Genomic DNA, 13,402 nt, shown 5'->3' with positions numbered 1-13,402 from the left:
CAACTCGGGGAGGCCCACTTCCAAGCTCACTCACTGGATTGTTGCCCGTTCCCCCTCCCCCGCTCGCCCCCCCCCCCCCCCCCCCCCCGCCCCCATCAAAGGCTCTTCACTGAGCTGCCTCACAGCATGGCAGCTGGCTCGGCCCTGAGTGAGTGAGCTAAGATAGAGCCAGGAAGAACACGCGTGGCAGAAGCCGCCTGCTTTTTATAACTTAATCTCCAAAATGGCAGCCCATCACTTCTGCTGAATTCTAGCAGAAGCAAGTCACTAAGTCCAGCCCACGCTGGATGACAGGGTATTACGTAAGGACAGGAATGGCAAGATGTAGGGATCCCTAAGAGCATCTCGGAGGCTGCCTCCCGAGGAGGCGTGACGGGATCATCCTCAACCCACTAAGGATGAGCAGAAAGCTAAAAAGTGGCCCCCACAGTATTGTTACATAGCTACCCCGATGATGGCCTGCATCCCTAGGGGAAAATAGCTCAAAATAAGACACAGCCCACACCCAGGATGTTTCTCTCTCTCTCTCCCCCTCCCGTCCTCCCTTACACTCTCCCTTTAAAAAAATCAATGAAAATAAATATCCTGAGGTGAGGATTTAAAAAATTTTTTTAAAGACTAATAACATCAAATATTAGTGAGAGGGAATATAAAATGGTGTAATCATTTTGGGAAAATGAAATATACACATAGCCTATGACTCAGGTTCTCCAATTTTAGGTGTTTATCCAAGAGAAATGTAAACATATGTCCACAAAAAGACTCTGCAAGAATGCAGATTCATAACAGCTTCATTCATAAAAGGCTACACAGGATCACTGTAAAATTCAAGTATTTTATATGTTTGAACATTTTCATCAGTTAGAGAAAACAAAACCTACTTATTTAAACGACTGTTCATTTGGTTTTTAATTACTTGCTGTCAAATTTTCTACAAAGTAGATGAAACTGGCCCTCGCATTTATTTATTCGTTGAACAAACATTAATAGGTGTCTACTATGTACTAGACCAAGTATATCAAATTCAAAGGCTAACACGGGCCAAATAAACAAGGTGGAAGTTTATGTGGGCCGCAAAAAAACAAAAGCTTCAATTTTCATAGAAACATAGGTTTATTTCAATAGAGACATGTTGAATACAAAGGGCTGAAATAAATAAGTCATCATTAATAGAACATTTTAATAAAAATTAATACTTTTCTTGAACATTAACTTACCAGACAATGAATAACTGCACAAATTAATAAGCGTAATGCAAATAAACCTATTTTTCTTGTTCTCCAAAAGTGAAATATTTCCTGTTGCGCACACCAAACAAGTCAGTCCAAGACAAATGACGTGGCAATCGGCTGCTAAAAAATTCGCTGCTGCCCTAACCGGTTTGGCTCAGTGGACAGAGCGTCGGCCTGCGGACTGAAAGGTCCCAGGTTCGATTCCGGTCAAGGGCATGTACCTGGGTTGCGGGCACATCCCCAGTAGGAGATGTGCAGGAGGCAGCTGATCGATGTTTCTCTCTCATCGATGTTTCTAACTCTCTATCCCTCTCCCTTCCTCTCTGTAAAAAATCAATAGAATTTAAAAAAAAAAATTCGCTGCTTTTATTAGTGGAGAGAAATGGTGCATAAGGGAAATGAATGCAACACGATTATAGTAATCAGTCATGATCGAAAGTTGTAGCTCATTATTAATTATGTATAACAGGATATTGTAAAAATTAACTTACAAAATTTTTATTAAAGTGTTTCTTACAGACCGTTATATTGGCTGGGCCACAAAAATACTCATTGTGGGCAGCATGTAGCCTGCGGGCCGCGAGTTTGACATGCTTGTACTAGACCTGTGTCCTTGACAGGGGTATGATCTTATAAGCAAAAACTCAGTCCCTTGCCGAAACCGGTTTGGCTCGGTGGATAGAGCGTCGGCCTGCGGACTGAAGGGTCCCGGGTTCGATTCCGGTCAAGGGCATGTACTTGGGTTGTGGGCACATCCCCAGTAGGAGATGTGCAGGAGGCAGCTGATCGATGTTTCTCTCTCATCGATGTTTCTAACTCTCTATCTCTCTCCCTTCCTCTCTGTTAAAAAATCAATAAAATATATTTAAAAAAAAAAAAACAAACTCAGTCCCTGCTGTTGTGAACCTTATAATCTAGCAGAAAAGACAGATAGACACACATTATCACACAAATAAATATATTATGACCATGATCACATTATGCAGGAACAATACTGGGATTCTTAGGCCATCGTCAAGGGGACCTGACCTGGGGCGGGGGTGGGGCGACCAGGGAAGACTTCCTGGAGGAAAAGTGCATGATGGGTAGAGTTAATAAGGTGAAGAGGAACAGCAAACATTCAGACAGAAAGCACACCAGGAGCAAAGCAGCTGCGGTCAAAGGAAGGGAAGGAGGCTGAAGCACTCTTCACCGGGGTTTCTGCTCGGCCGACTCCTAAGCATCTTTCACACGCACACACACACACAGACACACACACACACACACACACACCACACACACGCACACGCGTGCACGTGCGCTCCCTGGGTTGCGCCACATGCCTCCCGGGGAGAAGCCGCGTCCTCAGGAGCAGCTGATGGATGCGCTAAATTCCTTTGCCCGATTCCGTTACCTCCCCATGGCGGTCTGTGACATCTGTGGTCAGCTGTTGTCCTGGGCAGGACAGGTCCCCGTCTGCGGACCAGCGCAGAGTGCTGTAGAGCGACTGGGTCCGTGAGTTCCACTGCTGGGCAACGCGAGCTCGTTTAAGCAGGGAGAGCAGTTCGGGCGAACACGCAGTGTTGAAACACCCTGTGTGCACACCACCCACAGTTACCGGATCCTCTTTTGGTAGAAGGAAGGTTTTAACACGTTGGGGAACTTCATCAACATCCAGCCATTGTCCAGATCCCTTTCGATTTCATTTCTGTCACACTCAGGACGCTCTCATAAGGTCTCCGCTCTTCCCAATCTTAAGGGATGAGCGTCTCTCCAACCACCTGTTCACGATCACCTATCAGCTGCTGTCACCCACTTGTCCAACTTTTTCACCTTTCCCATTGCAGCCAGGTGTCGAGAAATGGTTGTAGCAGAAACGCCTAGGTCTGCGGCGAGGCCCCGGATGGCGCTCTTGGGGTTCGCTTCCACCATGGCTCGCAGCTCGTCTTCATTTAGGACCGACCTGGGTCTCCCGCGAGGCTCATTTTTCAGACTCAGATCCCCGGAACGGAACTTCTCAAACCACCACCGGATGGTCCTTTCGTTCACAGAGCCTTCTCCAAAGACGGAGATGATGTTTCTGCTGGCTGTGGCTGCGCTGTGTCCGAGTTTAAACTCATATAAGAAAAGTATTCGCAAATCTTTCAAAGACATGGTATGGCTCACTTCTGCGGAGAAAATAAACAATAAAAGCTCAGCCATCAAAGACTGCAGGGCACGCCATCATCATGAACCCGAAACAACACAAGTGAACAGGCCTGACACCTACTTGGCCATCAGTTACGTTGCCGCCGGGAGCAGCAGCAATCTCATTCAGAGGGGAAGTTTGGATCACAGTTTCTATCAGGTGGATGTTATGTTTCAGTCTTTTGGTTTTCCCACAGGAACCCAATTGCCAGTAATTTTATAAGCATCTACCATAGAAAACATTATTTGGAACTAAAATATGAGTTGTGCTTTGAGATCCAGGAACTCAACGCCTTCTGTTTTTTTCAGTGCTGCCGAATTAGGGTCACAGATGAGTCTAATGCTTGGAAAACATCCTCCCAGGACGGGCTGATGAATGCCTGTTCCTTATGCTCTGACAGTGTTTCAGGTCTTCCTCTTCCCTGTGCAGATGATCTGAATGGCCGCTACTTCACGGCCTCTTTATCCTCTTTCAGCCTCTCTAATTCTCTGCTCTTGGCTTCATACTTAATTTTGGTGCAGACGAGTAAAAATAATACACTTTAGGGACGTGAAAGAACCGTTTGCCTAAGTGTGCACCCCACCCTGGCAGTCGCGTCTTTTACGTGTTTTAAATGGCACTATAGTCCATTGCCCAGTGCATTGTTTAAAACACAACCATAACACTCCTTTTCTAAACTCACTGAAGGTTTTTTTTTTTAAAAAAAAAGGAAGAGAAATTCAGCAGAATTCCATTCTGGACAGTGTTTGGGGAAATCGTGGGGCAGTAAGGAGGAAGATTTCTCTTTCAACAGCTTTAATCCCAGCCCCTTATACATACACATCCCTTCATAGCAACTTTTCTGCCTTTTTCTCCCCCTCTGCTTCCAGGACAGTGAAGTACCCTTGCTTAAATTCTAAGTTACACTATTTCAAATAAGTCAATCATCTTCCATTACCAGAGCAGAAACAATGTGACCTCAACCATAATATACTGTTACCAAAAAACAAAAATTACATCTTGCAACTACAAGATATTAGGGAAGTGAGTAGCTTTATTTTAGTTCCTAATACACTGAAAGCCATTTACCCTGTTGTTCCTAAATGGTATAGAAATTAAGAAAGGTTTCCTGTCGATATAGATTTAATTAATGCAAGAAGCCGCCTCTTCTACTTCAAACAATCATGCTGGTTAAGATACAATCAAAAACAAAACTTGTTTTAATACAGAGCTAAATCCAAAAGCAAAAGATTTTCCCAAATGCATAAGGCGGGGCGGGGGGGGGATCTCAAAGCCACTGTGGTGAGGGGACACAGGAATAGAATTCATACCTCAGAACTGCATACAAATAATAGAACAATCTAAAACACAGACATTTTCAGGCAAGTTACAATAAGACATTCTGCCCTAGCCGGTTTGGCTCAGTGGACAGAGCGTCAGCCTACAGTCTAAAGGATCCCGGGTTCGATTCTTGTCAAGGGCACATGCCTGGGTTGCGGGCTCCATCCGCAGTGTGGGGCGTGCAGCCGGTCAATGATTTTCTTGCATCATTGATGTTTCTCTCTCTCCCCTCCTCTCTGAAATCAATAAAAATATATTTAAGCTGAAACCGGTTTGGCTCAGTGGATAGAGCGTCGGCCTGCGGACTGAAAGGTCCCGGGTTCGATTCCGGTCAAGGGCATGTACCTAGGTTGCAGGCACATCCCCAGTAGGAGATGTGCAGGAGGCAGCTGATTGATGTTTCTCTCTCATCGATGTTTCTGACTCTCTATCTCTCTCCTTTCCTCTCTGTAAAAAAATCAATAAAAATATATACATATAAAAAAAAAGTTAAAAAATATATATATATTTTTAAAAAATAAGACATTCTAAAACATGCCTTAAAAATTCAAAGAGAAAACAGAGATTCCATTAGGCAAAAACAGGTCATTGTAAAAGCAAGACCCCTCATTAGTTACTTGCCCTGGCTCCTCGGTCTCCTCCCATCTCCGACACAGTGCCTCCTCTTCCCTGATCTTTCACGACCGTGACTCTTCTGCAGAATACCGACTGGTTGGTTCTTTTGTCTTTTGTCAAATGTATCTCATTGAATTTGGTTGATGTTTCTTTCTTTCGTTTTTCTTATTTCTTTTAGCTGATGTTTTCTAATGATTGGACTAAGGTTCTGCATTTTTGGCAAGAGTACACAAAACCGATAGCCCTTTCAGTCCCTATCACAGGCTTCATGGCGGCAAGATGTTTTATTATTGTGCTGTTCACCATGATCCCTGATGAAGGTAAATTTTGGCAGGTTTCACTCCTGGAAAGTTCTTATCTTTCCCTTTGTGGTTAATGGAGATCTTGGGGGAATACTTTGATTTTATAAAAAAATTTTATTTCTCCTCAAATTTTCACTCACCAACTTTACCATCCATTGGTCGATCTTGACTGCAACCATGATTACTGTTTAGCTAGTGCTGGTTTTCTATTACCCGCAATCCCTCCAGTTATTAACTGAAATTCTACTGTAAAGAATTGTTCCAGCCCAGACCGGTGGGCTCAGTTGGTTGGGCATCGTCCCATGTACCGAAAGGCTGTCAGTTCAATTCCTGGCCAGGGCACATGCCCTGGCTGCAGGCTCCATCCCCAGTGGAGAGTGTACAGGAAGCAACCAATCGATGTTTCTCTCTCTCTCTTTCCGTCTCCCCTCCTCTTTCTCTAAAAAGCAATAAAGAATATTAAAAAAAAAAAAAGAAAAAAAGAATTGTTTCATATGTAATAGTGTCAACAATTTAAAAAGGGGGGAGGGGAGCGGGAGAGAGAAACATCGATTGGCTGCCCTGACTGGGAATAGAACCAGCGACCACAAAGTACATGGGACGATGCTCAATTGAGCTACACCAGCCAGGGATCAATAGACTTTTAATATTATAACTTCAGCAGCAGGAAAAAAAAATTAACTAACAAAAATTAATTTTTAATCTATATAACAAAAGCCATAAAAGCTGAAAAGATGGTAAACTTGCAATTACCTGTAAAAGGTGATGACTTATCTGACTGTTTTACTTTTAGGAGATTCCTATTAATAAATACATAACCACAGGGACAAGATTTACATGCAACAGGAACCTGGAGGGGAAAAAGAGAAAATATATATTACAATTTACTATTTATTAGACTTCTCAAGTGCTTCTGTGGTCTCTGCAACTAAACAATAAGTAACTTGAAGGAAGAAATCACATTTATATTTAAATTCTATCTCCTCATATGAATTGAGATAAGAATCACATCTAGCCCTAGCCAGTTTGGCTCAGTGGATAGCACATTGGGCTGGGGACTGAAGGGTCCCAGGTTCAATTCCGGTCAAGGGCACATACTTCGGCTGCAGGCTCCAGCCCTGGTAGGGGCCCGTGCAGGAGGCAACCACTTGATGTGTCTCTCTCACATGGATGTTTCTCTCTCTGTCTGTCTCTCCTCTCCTTTCCACTCTCTCTATAAATCAATGGAAAAATATCCTCGAGTGAGGATTAATAACAAAAAATCACATCTATTCTCCTCATCCTCTACAGTTCCATGAATATAGCAAATGTTTAATAATGCTGAATGTGAAGGGCAAAAATAATTTCCTAAACTGTCAGTGTCAGAATAGTTACAAAATGGATTAGTCTAGAAGAAAGATACTGGTTTAGGAAATTATTACATAATCCCAGGATGAGAGGCTATTGGCCTGCTCTACTATGCTTGCAGGGGGAATGTATTTTTTTTAAGTATACATTTAACAAACATTTCAAAGGAAGAAAAGAATAAGACTTGGATACAAAATAATTACTGATGATAAAACAGAACTGAAAATTAGTCTAAAAGTTGGATCGGGAGGGGGAAGAGGGCCAGACACTAACAAGTTGAAAGAAAAAAATAAAAAGAAACACCACTGTGGGATGACAGAAACACACACACACACACACACACACACTATTAATAAACATATAACCACGGATATCCTACATAATAAAAGGCTAATATGCAAGTCGACCAAACGGCGGAAAGACGGGGTCACTATGACGCGCACTTACTACCAGGGGGCAGATGCTCAACGCAGGAGCTGCCCCCTGGTAGTCAGTGCGCTCAGCCAGAAGCCAAGCTCACAGCTGGCAAGCACAATGGCGGCAGCGCTAAGGATGTCTGAGGCAAGAGGGCACAGGCTGGGCTGAGGAACCCTCCCCCCCCCGCCACACCCCCCAGTGCACGAATTTCGTGCACTGGGCCTCTAGAATATACATATCTGGCCCCTGGTTCCTGGCAGCTCCTACAAGCCTTGCAATCTCATAAGAGTTCTATGAGCAGACCTAACCGGTTTGGCTCAGTGGATACAGCGTCGGCCTGTGGACTGAGGGGTCCCAGGTTCGATTCCGGTCAAGGGCATGTACCTTGGTTGTGGGCACATCCCCAGTGGGGGGTGTGCAGGAGGCAGCTGATCAATGTTTCTCTCTCATCGATGTTTCTGACTCTCTATCCCTCTCCCTTCCTCTCTGTAAAAAATCAATAAAATATATTTTAAAAAAACACACAGATGATTTTAAAAAAAAAACAGTTCTATGAGCATCTTCTGTTCAGTGTGTGGTCTTTGATCCCAATTCCTGACTGGAAGTCCCTAAATCCCTTGGCATTTCCTGGGTGACACAATGTCTCTCACCTTTCACGATAAAACACTGAACAATGGCCGAAACCGGTTTGGCTCAGTGGATAGAGCATTGGCCTGCAGACTGAAAGGTCCCAGGTTCGATTCCCGTCAAGGGCATGTACCTGGGTTGCGGGCACATCCCCAGTGGGAGATGTGCAGGAGGCAGCTGATCGATGTTTCTCTCCCATCGATGTTTCTAACTATCTATCTCTCTCCCTTCCTCTCTGTAAAAAAATCAATAAAATATATTAAAAAAAAAACAAAACAAAAAACACTGAACAATGAGAAACAGAAGGGAACTTTCTCCACATGACAAAATGAACTTATGAAAAGCCCACAACTAACATCATACTCAATAGGAAAAATTGAAACCTTTCCTCCTTATACCAGGGACAAGATACCCCTATCTGCTTCTGCTGCTTCTATTCAACATTGTAATGGAAAGCCAGAGAAAGTAGGCAAGAAAAAGAAGTTAAAGGCCTACACATTGAAAAAGTGAAGTAAATCTATCTCCATTCACACGTCACATGACCTTACAGATAAAAAATCCTAAATAAACACACACACAGTATTAGGGCTAAATGAAGGAATACAGCAATGTTGCAGGATACGAGACAAACATAAATCAGTGTTATTTCTATACACTAGCAATAAACAATCCAAAAAATGGAATTAAGCCCTAACCAGTTTGGCTCAGTGGATAGAGCGTCGGCCTGCGGACTGAAAGGTCCCAGGTTTGATTCCAGTCAAGGGCATGTACCTAGGTTACGGGCACATCCCCAGTAGGGGTGTGCAGGAGACAGCTGACCAATATTTCTAACTCTCTCTCCCTTCCTCTCTGCAAAAAATCAATAAAATACATTTTTAAAAAATAAAATCAATAAAAACATATTAAAGCCTTAGCCGGTTTGGCTCAGTGGACAGAGCGTGGGCCTGCGGGCTGAAGGGGGCGGGCAGGAGGCAGCCAATCCATGATTCTCTCTCATCATTGATGTTTCTCTCTCTCTCTCCCTCTCCCTTCCAATCTGAAATCAATAAAAATCTTTTTAAAACGCATATTAAAAACAAAAAGATAAACAGAACTCCTCCAAAGGACCGAAGAAGGAGCTGGCTACCCCGCTCCCAGCGCTCCGGCCCCGCCGGCCTGCAGGGTGGGAAGGCACCTGTGCTCCTAGGAGACATGGTGGTGGCAGGACCCCGGCCGGCATCCCCGCCGGTGACCAGCCTGGGTCGGCTTCCGCAGCCACAGCGGAGTCACGCCGTTCCCTGCACACCCGGACGCCGGCCTGCCGGTGAGCTGCACACAGGACCTCCCGGCCACCGGCGCTCTCGCCACCGCGAGCCCGGCATGTCTCTCGCCACCGGCGCCGTGGGAGGAGGCCCTGGAGCGCTGAGCATCCCGGGACCCAAGGGCGCGGCGGGGACAGTCGGGTCCCGGGTCCGATGGGAACAAAGCCACCCTCCAGGCGGCCACGCGCGTCCCCGTCGGGACACAGGGGCTGAAGGGCACAGACCCGCCGCTGTCACCGGAACCGCCGGGCGACCGGGGACCAGCCCACGCCCCTTCCGCGCCGCCGGCCCGCCGCCCACCTGGAGGTCGCACTCTCGGCACGATTTGGTGGCCATCTTCATTTTCTTGGCTCGATTTGCAGACATGGTCCTCTCCGGCGGCGGCGGCGGCGGCGACTCGGGCTCCTCCCTTCGCACCTCGGCGGCCAGACCGCCGCCCGCCGGGTCCCGCTGCCCAGACTGAGGCACTGCCGGGTGCGCGCGCGCATGCGCGAGGTTGGGCGGAGTCTGCGTGCTGGGGGCGGGGCCCGACTGCGAGGGGGCGGGGCGGGTGCAGCGTGCGCTGGCTCGTGGACGCGCTCCCACCAACCCACGCGAAGGGCGGGCCCTCCAGCGAGACAATGACCACGTCTTCTCTCTGGTCTGCAACGACGTGGGGGCGCGGCTAGGGCGGAACCTGGCAGTGACGGGCGTCGGGCTCCACCAATGAGTGCACAGGATGCAGATTGTGCTGGGCACGCCTCCCCCGGGAGGGAAAACGGAGAGGAGCGAGTGGGAGGTCCTGCCCGGGTCCTGGTGTTTAGCTAACTTCAGACTTCAGCAAGTCTACTCATGGGGGAGCTGGAGGACACACCTGATTAACGCCCTGGACCCAGAGTCGGGGTTGAAAATCCATTCCTTCATTTTTTTAAAATATATTTTATTGATTTTCTAGAGAGGAAGGGAGAGGGACAGAGAGCCAGAAACATCGATAAGAGAGAAACATTGATCAGCTGCCTCATGCACACCCCCTACTGGTGATGTGCCCGCAACCAAGGCACATGCCCTTGACCGGAATCGAACCCGGGACCCCTCAGTCCACAGGCCGACGCTCTATCCACTGAGCCACACCGGCTATGGCCATTCCTTCATTTAATAAATAATTGCTTAAGGCCCACCGTCGGGCCAGTTTGAGTGAGATGCCCCCCAAGGAGCGCAGTCTAGCCATTTAGACCAGGGCTGCTTCCTCTCCGCGGTGCAAGACCTGCTTCTAATCCATTAGGCATAGATCTCCCTAAATGAGGGTAAAGATCAATTCCTCATAAATGACGTGACAAAACATGTATACAAATGCAAGTTCATTTTTTAAAATATGGAAGTCGACATAAGTCACATTTCAACCATCAACAGGAACAAACATAAGAGAGAACATACTTTAAGAAACTGTACACTTTGCTCAGAGAAATGCCCATCAGCGTTCACGACAGACAATGGCTGTTACACTGGTAACTGGTTGTCCTATTGTAACTAAAACACGGGTGTGAGTGATATTTCTATTCTGCACATTAAGTGCCTGTAAGCACATTTTGAATAAATACAATGTGTATAAATATGTAAAACTTTCAATGTTACAAGTGAGATTGTTCCTTCATTGGTCGTTTATCTAACCTAGGCTGGAGTGATAAAAGCATTACTTGCAGAGGAAAACTTATGTCTAAACTATTTCTAAGTTCTCCTTGTCAATGTAAGCTATGGAGAAAAATTTAATAAGAATTTATTGGAGTCCTCGCCGGTATGGCTCAGTGGATAGAGCATTGGCCTGTGGACCAAAGGGTCCCGGGTTCAATTCCAATCAAGGACAGGCACTGCCCTGGCCCGGGCCCTGGTCTGGGCTGTGTGCAGGAGGCAACCAATCGATGTGTTTCTCTCACATGGATGTTTCTCTGTCTTTGCCTCTCTCTAAAAAATGAAAGAGTTTAGTGGAGCCAAGTTTTTGAGGACACACCCAGAAGTAAGATCTCAGGAGACTGAGAAAACGCTCCAGAGAATGACAGTTCTGCATTGTGAATCAGAAGGGAAAACGTAAAGAAGACCCATGGCGTCCATTGGCGGTAGGTTAAGGAGGCGGGAGAAAACCAAGTGGGGAAATCTTCAGGATTGGGTCACAGGTGGAGAAACGCGTATTTCTTCCCCCTGGGTGGTAAGGATAATGAATAGTTAACATTACAGTCCACAGAGGCGGCACGATGAGGGGAACAAGGTGACAGTGAGGGGTTCTGTGGTCTCGTGCTCTGGTGGTCCTGAGCCCCGGTGCCCATGGCTGTGCCTTCGAGGAGTCCGGAAAAGAAAAGTACTTGGACATTTCAAACGTGTGTTTTCTTAGATGCAGGAGAACCATGGACAGGGAGCCCTGGCCAAGTGGCTCAGGGGATTAGAGCTTTGTCCTGATAGGCCAGGGTGGGGGTGCAATCCCTGGTCAGGGCACCTAGGACAATCCACCAATGAATGCATAAGTAAGTGGAACAAATCACATTTCTCTCTCTCCTCCCCTCTCTCTATCTCTAAAATCAACAAATTAAGCACACACACACACACACACACACACACACACTGGGCAGTGATTTTTTTTCTTTATTTTTCTTTTTTTTAACGTTTTTATTGAGTTCAGAGAGGAAGCAAGAGGGAGAGAGATAGCCGAAACCGGTTTGGCTCAGTGGATAGAGCATCGGCCTGCGAACTCAAGGGGTTCGATTCCGGTCAAGGGCATGTACCTGGGTTGCGGGCACATCCCCGGTGGGAGATGTGCAGGAGGCAGCTGACCAATGTTTCTCTCTCATCGATGTTTCTGACTCTCTATCTCTCTCCCTTCCTCTCTGTATATTAAAAAAAAAAAAGAGGGAGAGAGATAGAAACATCCATGATGAGAGAGAATCATTGATCGGCTGCCTCCTGCAAGTCCCCTACTGGGGATCAAGCCCACAACCTGGGCACGTGCCCTTGACTGGAATCGAACCTGGGACCCTTCAGTTCGCAGACGGACGCTCTATCCACTGAGCCAAACCGGCCAGGGCTGGGCAGTGTTTTCTTAAGGTAAAGACTGACCCTTGTAAGGGAGCTATAGGCCTGAGCTGTAGGCCTGGGTCAGGACTACCCACATCACCTGCCCAGTTAGGAGTTTGGGGTCACACCAGCCTGTGTGGTTAGTCACTGAGCTTGGTGGACCTGCCACGGGGGATCGTTTTGGGTGATAACGATGTTCTTTACGATTGCAGTGAATCAACAAGTCCACTGCACACTCGAGGAGGAGGGCATGGAGGCCCACCTCCTGCAGGGAGGTGTCTGGAAGAATCTCTGGGCATCTTTCAAAACCACGCCCCTCCCCTGGCTGATGGCGGAAGGCCTCCGTCAGCTCCTCCCCACGGGGCCTCTCCATAGGACGGCTCGGGTGGCCTGATGACATGGCAGCCGGCCTTCCACAGAGCAGTGATCCGGGAGGAAACATAAAGAATCCGCAGTGTCTCTGATGGCCTGACTTCATCTCTGTACACCCATCTCTGCAGGTTCCTATTGGTCACCCAGGTCAGCTTCATTCCGCGTGGAAGGGACTCAATCAGGGCCCGTACCCCGGGAAGCAGGGGCCCCGGGGTCATCCTGACCGCTGGCCGCCACAGGTGCCCACAGGAAGCAGTGGCTAATTCTGTCAGGGCCTGCTGGGGAGGGCTCCCCAAAGAGAGTGACAGGGAGAGGGGCTGTGGGGGTCCCACAGACACTGAGAGAACTGAGCAGGATCAGCGAGGTCAGAAGACAAAAGGAAAGAAAGACCAGGACGGGTGTGGAGGAGCCCGCTCTCCGCCCGCCTCGGAGGCTGCTTCTGCCTTTGCACAGGATGTTTCCCGCAGCGGCGGGTGCCAGGCTCACAATGAGCAATCAGCAGGCTGGCGTCCCTAATAGCGGGTGTTATGTACTCGAGAGCCGGAGTGGCTGTTCAACGCCGCTGTTTCGTCTCCCTGTCATTAGGACGTGGGCTTCCTCAGGGGCCGAGCACTGAGGTGTAGCAGCCCCGCCTCCCCTCCATCCTTGTAACATTCAGAACAT

General features: G+C 47.5%; 1 protein-coding gene across 1 annotated transcript; it reads right to left on the bottom strand.

Moving 5' to 3' along the window:
- Positions 1-1,084: 1,084 nt before the first annotated feature.
- LOC138996914 (uncharacterized) lies at positions 1,085-12,957 on the bottom strand. The gene is made up of 4 exons (XM_070398190.1): positions 12,931-12,957; positions 9,629-9,859; positions 6,390-6,486; positions 1,085-3,379 (listed from the first exon to the last, which is right to left on the bottom strand). The coding sequence occupies exons 1-4, from the start codon at positions 12,955-12,957 to the stop codon at positions 3,003-3,005; spliced, it is 732 nt and encodes a 243-aa protein (XP_070254291.1). The 3' UTR covers positions 1,085-3,002.
- Between the last annotated feature and the right edge of the window lie 445 nt (positions 12,958-13,402).

This window comes from Myotis yumanensis, unplaced genomic scaffold (assembly GCF_028538775.1).
Source record: "Myotis yumanensis isolate MYYU_CA2020_CCGP unplaced genomic scaffold, mMyoYum1.0.hap1 SCAF_18, whole genome shotgun sequence".
Lineage (NCBI taxonomy): Eukaryota > Metazoa > Chordata > Mammalia > Chiroptera > Vespertilionidae > Myotis > Myotis yumanensis.
This window is presented reverse-complemented; position numbering and strand designations above follow the sequence as displayed.

What these genes read in the sequence shown, in the direction of transcription:
- LOC138996914 (XM_070398190.1), bottom strand. Translation starts at nt 12,957, where the DNA reads ATGACCCCGGGGCCCCTGCTTCCCGGG. An exon ending in CGGGGCCCCTGCTTCCCGGG is followed by an intron (nt 9,860 to 12,930) that starts GTACGGGCCCTG and finishes GCCCCCTCGCAG; the next exon opens with TCGGGCCCCGCCCCCAGCAC. An exon ending in GCCGAGAGTGCGACCTCCAG is followed by an intron (nt 6,487 to 9,628) that starts GTGGGCGGCGGG and finishes TTTCCCCTCCAG; the next exon opens with GTTCCTGTTGCATGTAAATC.